General features: G+C 42.4%; 1 protein-coding gene across 9 annotated transcripts in view; it reads left to right on the forward strand.

The window, feature by feature from the left end:
- Positions 1 to 21444, forward strand: part of DMD (dystrophin) — a 7616828-nt gene that overhangs the window by 2980386 nt on the left and 4614998 nt on the right. For all 9 annotated transcript variants that reach the window (XM_069639082.1, XM_069639084.1, XM_069639079.1 and 6 more), the window contains one exon: positions 18053 to 18226. In XM_069639082.1, the coding sequence (XP_069495183.1) occupies positions 18053 to 18226 (174 nt within the window). The remainder of the gene's footprint in view (positions 1 to 18052; positions 18227 to 21444) is intronic.

A 21444-nucleotide genomic window follows, 5' to 3' on the forward strand; every position in this document is an offset into this window, starting at 1 on the left:
TGCATTGCTGCAGAAGCCACAAATTCCCCTTCAAAATGAACCCCTTTTTCACCCTTTCAAAATGCTTTGTTATGCTATGTCCATCTGTGCATTCTGAAACCACTGTGATGGAAACGGCCCCTTCAGGCCCAGAATAAGTCATTGTGCCTCAGAAAAACCAGGCATAATTCCTGAATGACAGGTCCTGTCAAAGTAGCTTAGAAAGAAATCAACAAGGATTCTTTATTTTCACTAACACGGCAACGCACATTAATTTTCTTTACAATGTAGTACACATTAGCTGTCTTCAAAAGAAATGTACCTATCTGAGCCGATCAGTTTCATATACCAATGTTCAGATAAAACTCATGCTTCAAATGTCTTTAGCTGCAAGGACATTGTGGAAATCTGAGTGAGCTGCCAAAAAACTGAATTAAAGAAAGAAATGTCAGCTTGCACTATGTGTGAAAATAGGCTGCTTACAAAATAAAGAAAAACAAATGCCTGTGTTTTAAAACAGTACACTGGTAAATAAAAGTTTTACTTGTCTTTAGAAATATAAAGGGGTGTGTTACAGGGGAGAATATTTCACATGTGTTATTTGATGGAACAGGTATTTAAGTCTGGATTTAAGATCAAAAGTGACAGATGGTAAACCCAGGGTAGCTTGAGTTACGAAGTTGAAAAACAGATTTTCTGCCAAAAGGGCTATCTCTCATAGCAGATCCTGCCAAACAATTGATAATTATAGGGTGGAATAGACTTTCGTCTCTGTTGGAACCCAGGACAATGCAGTTCTCAGGGAAGGAAGCCAGAGGTGTGAAAGACCCCAAAACTTCAATCAGGCTGAAGGAACCCACCATCCTGCTTGAAAGGAAATGCCAGTTGTTGTCAGCTGGAAAGAAAAAAATTACAGACTGTGACTCCCATTTGTTCTAAAGACTATTCCATAAGGAAACTTTAAGGACTTTTAACCCAACAACCGAAATTGGTAAACATGTAGGATTTTCACAGTGTAAAAGTAAATTTGTGGCCTTTAGTTTAAAACTTGGTAGAACGTAGTGACACCAAGGGGACAGAAATCGTGATAAATGTGGAATTACAAGAAAAGCACCCATATTGCAAATGTAAAATGTTGTACATATCTTCCTTATGACAATCCCCACTCATGTGTAAAGATGTAGAATTTGGAGAAATGTAAATCCCAGTAAAAATTGTGAAAAACGTGAGCGAAACCAGGCCTCATGAACTGGGGGTTTGGATTAAAATGTTAGGAAAAAAATATGTAACCTCTGTATCTGATTTACTAAAAGGTTGAAATGTGTAAATATGTGTTTGTGGCAAAATTAGATTTTAGTTCCAGTAACTCTGAGAGGTTTCTGGACACTGTAAATATCACCCCATGAACATGACATAATTTTTCTGAGATCCAACCAGCAAAGAGCTAGATGGAGACTTCTACCCTTGCCCAATCCTATTGTTAGAGTCGGGGGTAGTAAAGCTTGCCCCTGTCATATACTGTGATGATGTTACCTGGCATTATAAATAAGAGCCCCTGAGAACACACAAGACACAGATTCCTGATTTCCTACGCCAGCGTCCTGTTCCTGTCTGAATCTTGCATTTATCCATCTAAACTCCAGATCCCAACCACAACGCCAAGCATTGCTGATCTTGCTTCAGCTAGGCCTCAATTCTAAAATAATCCCAACAACCAAGGGAAACGCTGTGGTGTTTTGGAAAGCATCCTGAATCAACCTGTCAGGTTGCTTGATTGTCGTGAAGAGTATTGACACCTCCGTCCCCAAGTACCACAGAGAGAGAATACAAGATTACTCCCTATGCGATCATTGAGGCCACAGGTGGGTAGTTCTTGCAGCTCGGATCCACGGGAAATGTTGAAACCCAAGGCAGCTGTAAAGAAAATCTTTATTAGCAATCAACTGAGCACAGTACAAGCAAACAAGCAGAATAAAGAACAGGGCTTACCTAAACTGATGGGTGATGAAGCCCAGAACCTAAGATAGTGGTAATTCCGTGGATGGGCACGTGAGCTGGTTTCCCCGATGACAGTAGGGAGAAGAACTGTTGGCTGGGATAAACCCAACTTGCCCTCCTGTAACTTGATGAAACAAAGGACCAAAATCCAAAGTACTTGATAACGTAATGCAGTGAAGAGACCAATGCCAAGTGCAATTCAGGGTAATCCAAGACAGTCCAAAAGCGTTCTGAGTTCGAGATGATCCAGCAAACAGAGCCAAAGACGAGAGCAAAAGCAAATCCAAAAACAATCCAAGAGTCAAGAAGCTGTGAAAACACAAGGTATCCAAACGCTGTACAGAGTCCTCCAAAGAACTGCTGTGAAGCGTGGCCGTGTGTAAGTTCAGCGCTTAAATAGCGGAAGCTTCAGCGTCACCTGATCCGTGACGCATCACGTGACCCGCGAACGCGACACGTGAGCGTGGTCTCCATGATCGCGGACTTGACTTTCTGCAAGCAGCGTCCTGTAGCCGGCGTCTGCGAGCTCCCTCTTGCAGACGCCATGGCAAACGCCAATGAAAGAACGGAGAACCATTGAGTCTGCATGTGTGTCCCTTGGGGTAAACCCGCTCACATGACAACCTTCCACTGTGAGGGACATGGAGTGGAAACCTGACTGGGGTAACTGGTGTATTGTGAGTGTTGCCTGTCCTATTGCCTGACCCTGTCCTATTGTCTGACCTAAATGTTTGCGAAAAAGGGACAGAATAAGAGGACAGTGTGACAGAGCCCCCCCCCCAAAGGCCCACGACCCCATGGGCACAACGGATTGTCCCTATGGAAACTGGAAACCAAACGAGGGGCATGTACATCTCCCGCAGAAATCCATGAGCGCTCCTCCGGGCCATAGCCCTTCCGATCCACCAGATACTGCAAACCCCCTTTGAAGAAACGAGAACCCAGAATAGCAGACACTTCAAAAACATCCGGGGAGGAAGGGGAAACTGGAGCACCAGGGGAACGAAGACGGGTAGGACCAGGATAAGGATTGAGAAGAGAGACATGAAAGACGGGGTGAAGCCGCCATGAAACCAGGACTTGAAGGCGATAGGCCACGGGGTTGATCACTCGGGAGACCACAAAAGGACCAACGAAGCGGGGCAACAACTTGCGGCAACCCTGTAGATGCAGATGACGAGAAGAAAGCCAAACTCTATCCCCCACAGCAAACGAAGGGGCCATAGAACGTTTCCGGTCTGCGGCAGCCTTCATGGAATCCTGGGCTTCTTTGAGGTGCAGCAAGGTCTGCGCATGGACAGCCAAGATGTCTCTGATGCAAGAAGAGGCAGCCGGATTACCAGAAAGCGAAAAATCCGGGATGGGCAGGATTTTAGGGTGCTGACCATACAAGACATAGAAGGGAGAGAAACCAGTGGAAGAGTGCACCGCGTTGTTATAGGCGAATTCAGCCATATGCAAGATGCAAAACCAGGATTGTTGATGCTGAAGAATCAGGCAACGCAGATACTGATCCATGGTTTGATTAACCCTCTCGGTCTGTCCATCCGTTTTCGGATGGTAAGCCGAAGAGTAACATGAATCGATCCCCACTAATCTAGTGAAGGCGCGCCAGAAACGAGAAGTGAACTGAGGACCTCTGTCGAATACCAACACTGATGGTAAACCAAAAAGGCATACGATGGACTTGAAAAACAATCCTGCCAGAACAGGAGCAGAAGGAATGCCCGAGCATGGAATAAATCGTGCCATTTTGGTGAACGAGTCCACCACAACCCAGATGGAATCAAAACCTTGAACCCGGGTAAGGCCCGTCACGAAATCCATTGTCACGGTATGCCAGGGCCTCGGGGGTATGGGAAGAGGCTGCATGGGGACCCAATGTTCGTCCTTTCCTATGTTTGGATTGGGCACAAACAGAGCAAGTGCTAATATAGCATTCCACATCCCTTCTCATGGAAGGCCACCAACACCAACGTTGAAGAAGCAAAAGTGTTCTTCGCTGCCCAGGATGTGCATGAACAGGGAGATCATGAGACCATTCAAGAGCCAGATTACGAATATCAGTGGTGGGTAGAAACAACTTATTCTGAAAGAAAGGCAGACCGTCTTGTAATACCAAATCCCAATCTGAAAGTAATGATGGGTGTGTGGAAACCCACTTACGGACCATATCCAGCAGAGTCAGAGAAGGAGTACAGAGGCATATCACATGTTTCTTATCTAGCAGGGACTCAGGATAGATTGGCAATGAAACCCCCCCAGGAGAGCGAGACAAAGCATCAGCCTTACCATGAACGTTACCAGGACGATGCATGATCTGGAAATCGTAAGCGGCAAAAAACAGATGCCACCTAATATGTCTGCTATTCAAGCATTTCAGAGAAGCTAAATCGTGTAGATTCTGATGTCCGAGAAGACCGTCACCTGATGTTTTGCACCCAGGAGATGGTGACGCCATACTTGGAAAGCCTCTTTGACAGCCAGAAGTTCTTTTTCGGTCACTGTATAGTGACACTCTGTGGGTGTAAACTTCCGGGAATGAAAGGCGACTGGATGCAAGCGTCCAGTAGAGACACATTCTTGAGACAGTATTGCCCCTAAGGCGAACGAGGATGCGTCCGCCTCAACTATAAAAGGGAGATCACTGTCAGGGTGTTGAAGGACAGGAGCAGTGGTAAATGCAGCTTTCAGGGTATCAAATGCAAGTTGTTGATCGTTGGACCAATTAAATGCAACTTGACGACTGGTCAAAAGAGTAAGAGGTGCTGCTATGGAAGAAAATTCAGAAATGAATCTTCTATAGTAGTTAGCAAAACCCAAAAAGGACTGTAATGCTTTAAGATTGGTGGGGGTCAGCCACTCCAAAACTGCTTTGACTTTGGCATGGTTCATAGTGAGACCATCAGGAGTGATGTGAAACCCTAAAAATTCAATGTTGTCAGTGTGGAATTGACATTTTTCAGGTTTTGCAAAAAGGGAGAACATGCGTAAGCGTTTTAGTACCTCCCTTACGTGTCTGATGTGTTCCTCTTGAGAACGTGAAAAAATGAGAATGTCATCCAGGTAGACCACCATAAATACATCCAGAATATCACTAAATATTTCATTCATGAAGCGCGGGAATGTAGCAGGCGCATTGCAAAGGCCGAAAGGCATGACCAAATATTCATATAATCCGTAACGAGTGCAAAAGGCTGTTTTCCACTCATCACCCTTTCTCACACGTACTAGATTATATGCACCTCTGAGATCCAATTTAGTGTACACTGAAGCATGCGTGAGGCGATCCAATAGGGGCATGATGAGAGGAATAGGATACCTGTCCTTTTTAGTGATGGCATTTAGACGTCGGTAATCAACACATGGGCGAAGAAGATAGGGCTAGCTGCTGGAGATGAAGATGAACGTATCTGACCCTTACGTAGGGACTCTTGAATGTAAGTTTTCAAGGCTTGTTCCTCAGTAGGAGATAGTGAATATATACGACCCTTTGGGACTACAGAATCTGGTAGTAATTCAATAGGGCAATCGTACAACCTATGAGGTGGAAGGATTTCTGATGATCCCTTATGAAAGACATCCAGGTAGTCTCGATAAGGCTCTGGAATTGCCTCAGCTACAAGACCAACAATGTGCGTGTCTGCCAATGTAACGGGAGAAGGTTCCAAAGTGAGTTGTGAAACAGTACTGAGAAATTGGGCTGGAGTGCCCTCAGTAGAAGGTGTAGTAAGGCAAAACTCCTGGCAAACTTCTGACTAAAAGAACACAGAACCAGTCTTCCAATTGATCAAAGGGTTATGCAGACGCAACCAAGGGATGCCTAAGATAAGGCCATATTGAGGCATGGAGATCAAGTCAAAGCAAATGGTTTCTTTGTGGTTAGTTTGTATGACCAAAGTAAGAGGTGCTGTCTGTTGTTTAACTGGGCCAGAGACTAACAAACTCCCATCTATGGTCTGTACGGGTTCTGGTCGGGTCTTGGCGATAAGAGGGGGATTAAGTGTGTGGGCCATATTGATATCGACATAATTGCCAGTGGCACCAGAATCGATGATGACAGTTATTGGATGTGAGACTTCAATACTGGGTTGTAACAATGCCTGTACCATCACGGGTATGATGGTCCCAAACGCAGGTACCTGGTCCGGGGAGTGACTTATAGCGCTCAAACCCACCACCGGGTCTATGGTCGAGCTGCCCGAAAACCCTGAGCTTTAGCCTTTGGGCGGCGTGGACATTCTTTCACAAAGTGACCAATCAACCCACAGTAATAGCAAGCGTTGTCCACCCTCCTGCGCTCCCTTTCCGTGGAAGTTAAAGGACTACGTAGACCTCCCACTTGCATAGGTTCAGGAACAGACTCAGAATGAGACGAACTTGTAGAAGGGATAGAACCAGAAAACCCAGCTTCAGCTTTCCGTTCTGAGCGCCTGGCATCAACCTGGAGAGCCAGATCTACTAAATCGGGGAACGCTGTGGGCAAGGAAGGAACTACTGATAATGCGTCCTTCATAGCGTTGTTCAGACCTTTGTAGAATACCACAGCCCTCTTGCTCTCAGGCCATGAAGTCTCGGCTGACAGTTGGTTGAATTTTGTAATATATTCAATGAGTGTTCCCCTGCCTTGATGTAATTCTAATAGTTATAGATCCCTGGAATGAGCTTTGTGACGGGTGTCAATGACACGGGACATTTCTGTGACCAGGAGGTCAAAATCATATAATGCTGGGTTGTTGTTCTCAAGAAGTGGGTTGGCCCAGGCAGCCGCTGTTCCAGACAAATGTGATAACAGAAAGGTGGCCTTAGAAGTAGGATCGGGGAACGAGGTAGGTCGACACAGGAAGTGTAACTTGCACTGATTTATAAATGTGCGGTACTTGGTGGGATCCCCCTGGAATCTTTCAGGTACAGCCAATGGAAAAGGTTGGCTAGAATCACCGGAGCAGGAGTGGTTGGGGCTGGGGCCTGGGGAACTGGGGCAGATGATGCCACATCCCCGAACTCTGCATCTGCAGGTAATGGGTTACGGGTACTCTGAATAGCATCTAAACGTTGGTGAAGGGCTGTGGTGGCTGCAGCCATGTCCGCTCTTAGTACTGTGATCGCTTGAATCATAGCTGCCATGGGGTCATCCGTGGCACCCTGCATACTCTGCACGACAAAGAATGGCTTCACAGTCTGTCAGGTTGCTTGATTGTCGTGAAGAGTATTGAAACCTCCGTCCCCAAGTACCACAGAGAGAGAATACAAGATTACTCCCTATGCGATCATTGAGGCCACAAGTGGGTAGTTCTTGCAGCTCAGATCCACTGGAAATGTTGAAACCCAAGGCAGCTGTAAAGAAAATCTTTATTAGCAATCAACTGAGCACAGTACAAGCAAACAAGCAGAATAAAGAACAGGGCTTACCTAAACTGATGGGTGATGAAGCCCAGAACCTAAGATAGTGGTAATTCCGTGGATGGGCACGTGAGCTGGTTTTCCCGATGACAGTAGGGAGAAGAACTGTTGGCTGGGATAAACCCAACTTCCCCTCCTGTAACCTGATGAAACAAAGGACCAAAATCCAAAGTACTTGATAACGTAATGCAGTGAAGAGACCAATGCCAAGTCCAATTCAGGGTAATCTAAGACAGTCCAAAAGCGTTCCGAGTTCGAGATGATCCAGCAAACAGAGCCAAAGACGAGAGCAAAAGCAAATCCAAAAAACAATCCAAGAGTCAAGAAGCCGTGAAAACACAAGGTATCCAAACGCTGTACAGAGTCCTCCAAAGAACAGCTGTGAAGCGCGGACGTGCGGAAGTTCAGCGCTTAAATAGCAGAAGCTTCAGCGTCACCTGATCCGCGTCGCATCACGTGACCCGCAAACGTGACACGTGAGCGTGGTCTCCATGATCGCGGACTTGACTTTCTGCGAGCAGCGTCCTGTAGCCGGCGTCTGCGAGCTCCCTCTTGCAGACGCCATGGCAGACGCCAATGAAAGAATGGAGAACCCCTGAGTCTGCATTTGTGGCCCTTGGGGTAAACCCGCTCACGTGACAACCTTCCACTGTGAGGGACATGGAGTGGAAACCTGACTGGGGTAACTGGTGTATTGTGAGTGTTGCCTGTCCTATTGCCTGACCCTGTCCTATTGTCTGACCTAGATGTTTGCGAAAAAGGGACAGAATGAGAGGACAGCGTGACACAACCTGACTTGCCACCACTCACTGTATGCTGCTGCCATCCTGCTCTCCTGATGCCCTATCTTATCCAGTAACCAGAAGTGCTACCCGGTAATCAGTCCATGCCAGCTGATCCTGTCCAGGTGATTTTTTCCAGCTGTCCTGTGTTAGATCAGATCCATGTGGCGACCAGAACCACTGACTGTCCAAAATCAAAACTAAAAGTGGACAGTGAGTATCAATAGGAATCATAGAAAACCATAGCCTAACTTGCCTTGCCTTGTCTTTAGTTCCACTCTCTAAGTCCTCCTATCTTTATCCTGACCATTGTAATATTGTCAAAATGATTCTTGAAGCCCTGTCTTTGATTCCATGTGTTAGCGGCAAAATTTTTAATAATTTTGTTTTGTAAAATCCTGACCTATTAATCCTGTTTGGAGTGATCGGACTGGGTCCGCCAGGACGGGCGCGGAGGTGCTAGGGTTGAACTCACGAGTCAACCCCAGGGCTTACTGTGGCTCAATCTGGTAGCCTAGCCTGAATGCCTTAGTGTAGTGTAAAACTGTCCTTGTCAAAACTGATTTCTATTCCTTTTTCGTGCCTTCATTTTCTCAAAAACGCACCTAACTACATCTTGCATAACTCACACAATTTAACAGCTAGAGACCTCATTTCACTTTCATATTGTACCTAGGATCCATAGCTACACCCCAACACAAAAACCATATCGCGATTTGCCATATTTCACCATTTATATAAAAAACATGTTGGTAAATTCAGGCGGGAATTGCAAAAGTGTGTTAAATTTCCAACGTGTCATTTTGATTAGAAACTGTTTTAAATCTTCCATTTAATGTCGAATTGTATGCTTTTTCTCAATCCATTGTTTGTGATTGCTAGTATCTTTCCAGTGTTGCTCCAGTAAATAATTGTTTTTCTTTCAAGCGTTTTAGACACATTCATACATTTATTCATCCATTTCCGAGTGTCATTTTAGCATTGCCAGGGTTTAAAATCCATTTTTTTCTCTTTTGTTTGAGGAGGGAAAGTTGGATTTTAATTCTGTATTCCATTTGTCATTCCCAATTACCTGCTGCGTCTGTTTATCCACTTAGAATTCATTATGTGTGGGTTGAGGGAACTTGCAAGGGGGAAATTCTAACTCAAGTGCTATCTGACCTAAAATCAAAAAGTGCTCCTATTTCCTGATATTTTTAGATGTCAATAGAAGGTTAAACTAAGTACATTGCTTATATTCCTATTGTTCTTATCACCCCATTGGTGATTGCTGCCCCATATTAAAAATTGTATGATTTTTTTTTAATTTAAAAATAAATAAATAAATAGAATATTTTATCAACCAGCCTGGTTCCTGGTCCATCGTGACCCGTAGTATTTGAAAAGGGTGTGTGATATGAGTGGTGTATCATCTCAATATTGAATCTAATCTAACATAAGCATTTCAATTGCGCGCTGCATACTAGGCCGCGACTAAGGTGTGCATCGCCTGATTGAAATCCTTAACCAATTGGAGGGAGTACAAAGTTATTTGTTCCAGCAGGCCAAGGTATCTACATTGACGTTGGATGATTTGTTATTGTCTTCCTCTGTCGTCAATTCTGAAAATGTGTGGCACTTGTTGACTTTTGGCACTCACCCATCTTTATCACACAATTCTGTATCAACTATTCTGTGTCAGGCATAGGTTAGATCCTTTACCCATATATATGGAGGTAGAGATGCATATTATACCCCATAATGGGTCCTTTCATCTTCGTGTGCTGATCAATCAAGTAGTCCTATAATCTTTACACTGTCTGAGCCTGAAAAATCATTGACTGTCCAAAGGTTTGGGAAAAACACTTTGTCAGAGAACATAGTAACTGATCTTTGTAAATCTAGTATAGTCTTTTGTGTCCACTCTTATTGAATCAGTTTAAAGCTTTTTCCCTTACCCTCTTGAATTCCACATACTGGTTGAGATTAGTCATCTTCACAATATTCAAAAGTGAGATAGAGCTGACCCTAAATTATCCTGCTCAATCACACTCTTGTGCACACCTTCTTACATCTTTAGACACATTATGTATATCAGACTACTGGAGTGGGTTTTTGGATGTAGCATCCTGGCTACAATATGAATCAAAGTGTATTTAGAGCAGACTGGGGATCTAGCAAAGACTTTGGTATTTAGAGAAGGCTTGAGGATTTGCTTAGGGATCTATAAGAGACTTGGAGATGACCCTGAAACACTATCCCTTGATCTCAATATACTGTGAGGGTCAGAAATGAGAGGCAAACACAAAGTTGTAATATCCTCAACACCAGCCATTTTATTAACAGAAAAAGGTTGGGATAAAGGCCTAACTTTCCCTATCCTGAAGTTAATGTCCCATCTTTTGAAACTAAGCTAAAGCAGGCTGACATTGTGTCCAACTAAATCTGACCCCAACATTAACATACTTAAGCAGAAGGTGCAAGGTAAATAATTATAATCTAAATTCAACAAAAATGTGCAAGAACTTAAACATATATCTTGAAAAAAATCAATCCTTATGTCCAGGGGTTGGTTCCCTTCCCCTGATGTATTTCAGAACAATTGTTCAAAATGTTCTTTTTCAATAATAGTATATGAAAGGCAATACACATTTCTCTTTCACCTAATACTTTCCACAGGATGGCAAAACACATGCCTCTTCCACAACTCAGGTTGGAATATTACAAAGCAAAAGTCTCTCCCAAGTGTTTCAGGATGGCAAAACAGAATATCTTTTGTACAACACTATTTGGAATATGGCAGAGGAAAGTCTTTCCTAATTTTCAGGATGGTTAAACAAATGTCTTTCTCCAATATTGGTTGAAGTATGGCAAAAGGCAAATCTTAGTTAATTCTCTGGTTGACAAAATGTTCAATTTAAACAACAACTTAATATGACAACGTTTTTCCTTAACACACCAGTTCAACATGAGTCTCCTGGTATACTCTCCTGCCAGGAAACCTCTTAACTGATTTGCTTTTCAACTCTATTTGGTAGGTATTCAAAACTGCTTTCCAAATGTTCATTAACGTATTGGCACGTCCTGGGACCCATATTTGTTTAGGTTGAGACCCCAGTTTAACATCTAGCTGCTGTCAGGAGTTTCAATCGGGCAAACTTCCCCTTCTTGGCAGACTCTATTTTGGTTCCCGCGTCAGCATTTAATCCTTCGCTGACAGAACCATTGCCGCTCTGCAGGACTGCGTCTCCCCTGGCCCTGCTGTGCACAGTTCTCCCTGTCTTCAGCAGAGTTCCTCTTCTCTGGACCTTAACACCTACTGTCAGTTACCAGCAGACATACATCTGTTGCTTTCACCAAGGCTCTTCTCTGTGAGTTTGCCTCTGCTAATGAACTTGCTTCCCACTCTCCACACTCTGCAGCCTTTTTCCTCTCTCCGATCTGTCAGCTGCTGGTGATTCCCAGATTTAAATGTCCCATGCAGTGGACTTCATTCTTGACAAGTAGACTGCACGTTGTACTTGGTGTCACATTCCCTCCACATTGACTCCTCGCTCCTCTTCCTCATCTCAGTACTTGAGGCTTTCTGGGACTTGGAGTCCAAGGAAGTTTCAAATGATTTCAAGTTACATTGTTGGACAGTTTTACTTTAACAATCACCATAAACATTACATGTTAATTGACAACATGCCATCAAAGACTCTGGAATTAGGGTTTCTTCCTCACAGTAAAGGGACGAGAACCATGTCTCTCCCGTCTGAGTCATTACTCCCCCCAGTAATCATCTCCTCCCCCATGATCCTCCCTCCTGTTACCACCTCCAAGGTAAGGTTCAGGTAGCGGCTGCCTTTCCCTGGCCATGTGGGAGTAGACTATCACTGGGGAATCAGTGATGACTCTGCAGGATTCATCAAAATACTTTATAGAAAATTAAACCTGTTGTTTTTCTTGTTTTGATCATGACAGCAGATTTTGACCTGATTAACTAGAACAAGCTGCATGCCATTTTGGATGCTGTGACTTTTGACTATGTTGATGGCTCCTCACACAAGCACCAAAGATGCAGTTTGGTCCAACATTATGAACCTGCAAAATCCCACATTAATGTTAGTCGAGGGTTGCACCTGGCAGTGTATACTCGCATGCCTCCTTTTTTAACTTTACACTAATTTGCTCCAATTTGTATTGGTTAATTTTCACCTAGATTTCCTCCACTTCTATCACAATGATGTCTTGTGTGTAAGGAATAAGTTCAACAATGCCTATTTATCATTCATTCACCAACCGGAGAGTGGTTAACCAAAACAGAGACCATATAAATGCTGATGATAGGTGCCCACCAAGGTTTCAGTCGATCATCTACAATGATGGACTGCCTCTACCAACTGTCTAGAGTTTTAACTATCATGGAATATTGTTCTCAAGCAAGCTGACTCGGTTTACTCACGTATGTGAACAACCGGCTAAGATGTCTTCGTTTTTAACTGGTATCTTTGGATTTTCGGGTTATTTTAGTTGCCAGTTCCCCCATGAGCTCACCAAAACGTACAAATTAGTAGCTGCAGATAAAATAATCAAGTGAATTATTGAACAAAGGGAAATACAGGAAATAGTTAACACCAGCTGATTCTAACCTGAGGGAAAGTGTTCTATTGAACCATATCTCTCCGGCTACAATGTTTTTTCTCAAGAACTACTTACAATATGTACAAGGCTAAACCTAGTCCCACTCAAAACAGTTAATGGCAAATGTCATGTGAAAGATCATCTAGCCTGTCTCTGCCTGTTTTGCACAGTAATTCTGGACACTGTTATTCATGTACTATTATTTGTTCCCACACTTGGCAAATTAAGAACTAGTGTGATCTTGCAGATGATGACGTTCCGGGCCTTTAGGAACTATAGGCCTACATTTACCCTCCTCCTATTTGTTCACGATAGAGACACTTTTATAACACTTCAGGTATGGGTTTTTCACGTGGCATTAGCCTTAAAGCACCATCCAATTCCTCAGTGAGACTTTTTGAATTAACATCAACCTTAGACACATCTCCTTACTTATTCATGATTTTGAGTGTAAGCTGCAAGAAACGAGACACCTTAGAAAATGATAATGAAAAGGGATAATACCACTTCAAGATACATGATGATGTCCCTTAATGATGAGAGCATAATGATTTTATTTGTTATAATGTCAATGCATTTGTCCTCAAAAACTAGAATACTCAGTTATAAAGCCTTTCTTAAAACATGGATTACAATTATTTGTTATTGTATGCCCAAGAGTAATAATTTTAATAACAGGTCCCTCATTGTAACATGTCTTTGAAGGATTTGTGTTTAGAATATTTATTCTTATTGATGCAATTTATTTGAAATAGGCTATGTTGGCAATGCCAAAGTCAATTATTTCAGCAGCAGTGATATACTTGCTTTAACGATAATTTAAAGGCACTGAGACATTTCTGTATAGAATGAAATATTTAAACACCTCTCAATGAGGGGACCTATTGTAAATGTTTGCTCCTTCATGACAGAGACTGGAAGGCGAGCAGGGGATTTGGAGTGATGAGAAATTGAAACATAGGTTGTTTATGAATATGACAGGACTTTAGTTTTCACAGGAGGCTCATTATATCTGGCTCAAATGTTACACAGTCCTTTGGCAATCATTGCTGAACCGAATGAGTAGCATGGAGACAAGAAACGGGCAAGGAATAGTATCCTGGGTGGGATGTTTGACAGAGAAGGCCAGTAAATGAGGTTCAGGGTCTATTTACACTGCCTATTCTATCATCCATGGGAGTTTTGAAGGGTATCCTGTCCTCCAGTGCAGGCTGGCTGTATGTGTGTTTGAGGCCCTGCTTCAACAGGGGGCTATCAGGGTAGGGGGAGGTAGTATTCTTGACTCTCAGGGAGCCTTTGTGGGGATGTGACATGACGCCAGACTGTAAGCACATTCTTTCTGCTGATATACCTGACAATGTGTCACCAGTTTGTTCCCTCCTCTTTAATGTAGTCATAAGGAAGGGATCTTTCAGAGTGACTCAGTGAAACTAGTTTGGTATGGAGGTGGTTGAGCAATAACGGTGCAGACAGAGGATATTATTAAGCCCCAGTGCTTAAGGGGTGGTATTCACAGCTAGCTAAATGATGCCTGCTAGACCTGCTTAACAGTCCTGAGTAAAGCGAGGGTCACTAAGGAGGGTTTAGGGAACATAATGGATGGAAATCCTGTCCCTCAATGGTGCTTAAGCTACTAGCACCTGTGAGTGTGTGTGTAGGGGGGGGGGTAATTTACCATAACAAGAAAGGAGAACAATTCCAAAACTGGGAGTAGAAGCTGCCCTACAATGCCAGGTTTTTATCATCATCGATGCGGTGTAAGGGAGGCATGGTCTCACAAGCAGCGACTCACAGAAGCGTTTCAAGTTTGAAAACCTTCATGGTTAACTTCAAGAGGTTTGGAAAAACTCCTGCCTGGCCGGTTAACTAAGATGGGAGTAATCTTGACCATCAAATAATAAAGAAACAGTCCTAGTTAGTCTTAGTCAAAAAATAAAGGCCTAAACCAACAGAAACCTTATGCCTGACCTCCCTTTAATACACTCTAATGTGATGTAGGAATATGTATCTACAAAAGGAAATATCAGTGATGAAACAAAATGTCAGAATGACAATATAAATCAGTATTAATTCTTGTCCTCACTTGATGGATGAACACACTTTGGCTTGCAAACACAGTTAGGCGGCTGACTCTGCCCTCCAAAGCCTGCTTGGCCATTCAAGTCTGAGTCACAGGTTCACATGTTTAACCTCTCAGGTTCCTCTCACCCAAACCCAGGTCATCCTTCAAGCTTCTACACCGTTTCAGAAAAACAGTTTACTATAGGGTCCCCTCAATTGGGCTCAAACCTTTTCTCCTTGGTGTGATTCCCTTCCCCAAGCTTTCTTCACATTCCACACTATAGGTTCCTCTCAGATGGCTCAAACCTCCTTTTGTATTTTGATTTTGCTAACAACATCTTTCGAAACTGGGCGGATTTTCGCTCTCACCTCCACATGACCACTTGACTTTCCTTTCTGTCTTTACTTCCACTTTTCATATTTTCCTTCAGTTCCAATGTCTTTTAAAAAATGTACTTGTTGCATATGACTTGCTTTTGAAACGGGTCTCCCTCAGTCAGGCTCAGACCCTCCTTTTGTTCTCTTGTCAAATTCAACAAAACATAGTTCAACAGTTTATGGGCTTTGCACTTAATGCTCATCTCTCACTTACGGCTGCCTCTACAGCTTTAAACATTTCACAGAAACTTTTGATTGGGCAATCTTACTTAGCTGGACCACCCTGCTACTTTGTATTTCATATTCACAGTTCTTAACAATGGATTCACTTTCTCTCGCAGCTTATGGGCGCTCGGTAACCTTCATTCCTCTAATACTTTCACAAACATTTCAATTAAACACAGACCAGGCTTTCTTTGCTTCCTTCAACTCACCGGTCATGTCAAGATGCTTTAATAATAATATTTTAGCATTTATATAGCGCTACAAACCCTCAGGTATCTGAGCGCTGCTTATTATTACCCACAGTGTGTGGTGCTCATTTATCGACCTCGGAAGGATGAAAGGCAGAGTTTGGCCCTGCCGGGATTCAAACCTGCGCCAGCAGGCTCTGCACGGATGTCAAAGCGAGCGCTCTATTCACTGTGCTATTGGACCGGCTATCTTTTGTGCCTTTGATGTATGAGTCAAGGTTGATACTACTGCTGCTTCTACTGCTGCTTCTGCGCCTCCCCAACTCTGTCTTTCACCCGGAAGGGTGGCTGTTACCCTTGTAGCACTTGGAAGACTCTTTCTCCCTTCCAGCTTGACTTTCAGGTGCAATCCTCATGGCCTTTCACAAATAACAATCTCTTGCCTCGGGGGTTTCTGGCTTTTTGCCCCTTCAGAGAAACCCCTCGGTTCATCATTCTCCTTCACCTGGTTTGCCATAGCCCTGGAGGGACTGCTCCTTCTTGTGCACTGCCTTCCTCAAAGTGTGTCTCAGTGTTCCACCTTTTAACCATGTGGGGAGAGTTAATAGGTCTTAGGTTGCATGATTAAAGTCAAGTGCCTGACCCTGCCTGATCTTGTTAGAGGGACATGTCCAATATATTGCATCAGTGGTAATCCTTTCAGCCTTAGACCTCCTCTTCTTCGGCTCAGTGTTTGTGTAGTAAATGGGGGAGGGATCTGGGAAGTTGGAAATCCCAAGAAATAGGATTGGATAGGGGTATTGGAAAAAGGGGGATACCTTGTCACAACATCTGGTGTCCATCCCCCACTCCCGCAAACCCCTCACTCGGGTGATCCTCCCACACTTGTCCACCCCCAAGGTCTGGATCAAAAGGCAATGGGTGTGCCCTGGCCACCTGAGCAAGGGATCCCCAGGGTTTGGGCAGTGAAACACCCTCTGGTTTTTCATATCGGCAAGGGGAGCTACACCATCAGTGAGAATCGCTGACTAATAGCAGCAGGTGGGGTGGGTCACCATGTTGTGGAAAAGAGCCAAGCCTTTGTGACAGAGCATGAACAGTAGGAAAGTCAGGCCAAGAAGCGGGTGTGCAAAATAGAGAAGAAATAGGGGACGTTGGATGGGGCAGCAGAAGTACAATGCTAAAGGAGGGCATTAACAACATAATGTGGATTGTTTTGAGAGCAGCGAGATGAAGAGACCAGATTTGAAGAGAAAACTGGAGTAGTGAGTGGTGGATGAAGGAGAGTGGCGAAGAGCCAGCCGGTAATCGGGAGAGATGCAGGGGTCCGAAGAAACATGAGTCCGAAAAAAACAGAAGGCGGAAGCAACTGCCAGTCGAGAGCACCTGAAATGTGCTAGAATTCCAGAATACTAATTTGCTAATGGAAACAATACATTCCAAAATGTTTCCTTATGGCGTTATTCCCCTGTTCCAAAGACTGGAACGGGGGATTAGGGCTATTAGCACCCCGGGATGCCAAAGGGCCAAAACAAGATGCTAAAAAAAGGTATTTTTCTTCATTCAATGGGACGCTGTGCGTATCACGTTGAACAAAGGAACATACCATGGAAAGGGAAGCGGGGCTCCATATGGAGCCCCGCTTCCCTTTCCATGGCGGCCTGCAGGAGCTGAGATGGAGCGGGGCATGCCTCCTCTGCAGAAATACGGTAAGTCGGAGGTGGGATGGGGGACAGAGGGTTGGGGGAACATGGTGGCTGGAGAGCTGTCCATTAAGCGGGATGGAACGCAGGCTTTCATCGCTGTTTCAAGCCTGCATTCCTAGCCACCTGATTGGCTGGCTCCCCCTGCCAGGGTGCTAAAATGAATTGTATTTTGTTTTGGAACAATGATGGTACTTCCTTAACCGGCATCACTGAGGATGCCAGGTCTGGTTATCTTAAGCATACCACAACCATATAAGTATGTACTGGCTAAAAGGCTGATTCACAGTAGTGGTGCAGGACTCCAGGACTCTGGTTTCTTGAAAAGAATGGGCGGTGAACTTTCTGAATTAGAAATACCTCTGTCAGAGAGAATGAACCTCACAATTGAAAGATTTTAGCCTGTCTCATTTGTATCAATTGTCATAGAAAGCTGAATAGCAACAGAGCATCCATATTGTTTGTGAATGCTCTGTGTGCACAACATGACCAAATAGTTGGTATTATTACAGATAGAAATGGGAATGATACACATCAGGAGAAATCTAGTCATTTCAATAAGTAACATTGTACTGAGGGGCAAACAGATACTAGGTTATAACTGAGGTATTTTTCTTTTTAAGGAAATCTAAGCATGAGAAACGGATTGAGGCAAGGGATTCATTTAAGCTCAACATCTAGGCTTGTTTTTGCTTCCACACTTAATGTCATTATATTCTTTTTCTAATAGAAAAAACTGCAAGAAGTTTCCTTTAAGTTCCGTTTGTTCCATAAGCCAGTAAACTTTGAACAGCGCCTAGTGGATTGCAAGAAGGTTTTGGATGATGTGATGTTGGAGTTGCCTGCATTGGAGATGAAGAGTGTGGAGCAGGAAGTGGTACAGACACAGCTGGACCACTGCATGGTAAGCATATGACAAAGAGTAATATTTTTCAACCAGCTTTTCTTTATGCACACAATTGGTAATCAAAATTCTTGATTGAGCTCTTTCCACCTTTTTATTTTAGAATATGTTCATGAATGTTGAAATTAAATTAGATGCGTGTTTTTATGACAACAGTTCTCAGTTAGTGAAAACAATGATTGAAAATGCTGTTTAGTGCATTTTCTCACTGAATGGTAGCACAGCTGTCTTTGAAATAGTGCCATGTAGTTTGGTATGCTGCAATTAGGAGAAGGCATAAATAGGCAGGATACTGCTCCTACCCTTTACAGATGATAACATTGTATCTTAATGGCACACTATCTTCATTTCACTTTGCTTGAAATAATTAATTAAAAGTTAAACTTACTCTCTTTGAAAATTTGAGTAACTATCAGATTTAAAGTAAGCATCTGATAAACTTTCATATAAGGCAATGATTGTCCATGTTTGGCTCACCAGCACCACGTGACTTTTAGTAAAGAAATCTTTAAAAAAAACTGCAGATCAAAGAGCCAATTATTGTATGCGTGCTTAAGATTAATGTCAATGGAACAAAAGAAGAGCCCTATTTGATTAATTTATTTGTTCATGAGAGGTAAATGATTGGACAAATCTTAGCATGCAAAATGGCGTCATTCAGTACATGTTTCTCTAAATGTAAAGTGATCAACGGACAAGAAAAATGAGCAATCTTGCATGATTTCGAATTTGAAATTAGATTGCTGTTCTGTTATCTGTCACATCCAGTAGCTAATTTACAAATATTAACCAATGTGAACAAGCTAGGTATCTTTCACCCTTTATCGGTATAATAACCAGTGATGACATTATTTCCGAATCAACACTTGAATTCCACTAATATTTACTTTATGGAAATTATTATAGACACTCCATGACGTGTCCTGACAACGTTTAAGAATGTGATAACTAGTGAACTAAACCTAAGATGTGTATAGATATATGTAATTTACTTTGAAAAGCCTAATTACATACATAACTATTGATGTAGTCCATTTAAGTGTTGTGCCCAGATCAAATCTAAAACGACTGTGCTGAAATCCCAACAGTAACGCAACTTGTGTCTCACTAGTCATTTGCATGGGACTGAGCCCTTAATCAAAACCACTCGTATAGTTTCCTTTGTGGAATTTGCACAGGCAGTCCTACAGGGAACACACTATTTAGACCACCTGATTGGTTTCATAGCAGTTATCATTTCCGGATATATGCCAACCTGCATTTGCATTGGTTGATTCTAAATGTTTGTAATATGCCCCTGAACGTTTAGGCGTGATGGTAAGAGTGGGAGAGCATGGACAATAGAGTCTCTGATACAGCATAACTCCACTTAATCTCAAATCGGCTAAAAGTAAAATCTATTAACTGTCTAACTTTCCTCTCCTGTGTTTCTAGTCTGAACCATGCAAGCGCTGTATGCTTTGCAATTGTCACTGATTTATTGTTAATTTCTGAACTCCCATTTAATTTTTTAAGTAAGTGAGATGAGCATAATGAAGAACACCATAACCTCAGGGCAGTAGGCACGCTGGCATCGCTTGCAGACAATATACACTGAATGGGTCAATAGAAGTAGGAACATGTCTATATTCATAGACTAGTACTCCTTCTGTAAAAGATGTGTAATACTGCCTCCAGTGTTAGGAATGATTAGACAAAAAACTGTCAGTAGGCTGCAACGTTTTTGCATGTCTTGGATTTCAGTATTGTTGTTCATTTAATGTTAATTGTATGATGATATATGTACTATAGGTAGACACACTTTTGTTATGATCATCTTTTTGCAAAGGCACGTCTAAGGAATTTGGTGTTTTAGAATCTGTGTCATTAAATGTGTCCACAAATGTTTTGTACATAGTTCCTTTACATTTTTGTTTGTATGTTCTGTGCCACCTTTTTAACAGAATGGGAATTTAATATTACAATCTATTATGCTGATCGCTTAACAGATGACCTTGACAATTATTATATTCAAATCAATATTTAGCTCAGCAGAGTATATGTGCAAACCTTTAAGTTTAAATGCATTGATGAACACAAAGCAGGCCAAAATAATGCTAGACATGTGCCAAGTATATAATGTTTTCACATACTTAAAATTCCAGTCAAGTATTTAATATTCTGTAAGTTAACTGCTTTGAAAATATTAAAAATGTGCAGGCAGCCCATTTCAAAATTATGAAGTTTTAATGACAAACATTATGTGACAATTTGAAACAATGCACACTTTGTCTTAACAGTGATTAAACCTTGTTTGCATTTGCCAAACATAAAATATGAAAAATGAAAAAAGATCACACTTAAAGAAAAACAAAAGGATACGTTTTAAAAATAGAAAGCATCATTATAGGGCTATCTAGTTTATAGTGGGGAAAGTAAAGAGATGAGGACAGGACTGCCAATTTACTGATATGCTGTACGGAGTTTACAAGGAAAGAGAGGGCACAATGTGTCTAATTGTTTCCATTGACTGAAAAACTATGAACGTCCTTAAAAGCAAATGGTGCTGCATTTGACCCTAGGGCCATTACAGTGTAAATGGTGTGAGTCTTGCAGACCTCCCACAGTCATGCTCCCCCTGTTAAAACCAGAAAACACCAATGTCCGAAATATCTTGGTTGATTTAAAATCACCTTTTTATTCTTCAAAATACATTAAAATGATTGCTTTCATTTCTCACCTAGCAGAATATTACGGTAGGCACAAGAAATGAATGACGCGTTTCGTACATTTCATAGCTTGGTCACATGGTTTTGTGGACGCTGATTGACACGATTTATTCGTACATGCTAACATAAACATAGAAAGAGGGTTCCACTCGTCTTTTTAGTGAGTCCCTCCTCTATGTTGAATACATTCTGGAACATTGCACTGCTGCATAAATAGGGATCAGCCATGTTAACGTTGTCATTAATATGTGCGGCATTCAGTACCAATCCTATTTTATAATTGGATGTTTATTGCACGACTCAGATGTAATAAGGCAACACCACATATGTAGTATCCAATTTAGTGATAATATCCTTTCCTCACTTGGTGTATATTGCTGTTTGCTACATCCGTTTTTGTGCAGATAGCAAAAAAAATATGTGTGATTATGTCATATACTGGTAAAAAAAAAGCGCTACGTGCTTATAAGGTGCATGATGCTAAATATATGCTGCCCAATTTTAAAATGC

This window comes from Ambystoma mexicanum, chromosome 7q (assembly GCF_040938575.1).
Source record: "Ambystoma mexicanum isolate Mex_15411 chromosome 7q, UKY_AmexF1_1, whole genome shotgun sequence".
Taxonomy (NCBI): domain Eukaryota; kingdom Metazoa; phylum Chordata; class Amphibia; order Caudata; family Ambystomatidae; genus Ambystoma; species Ambystoma mexicanum.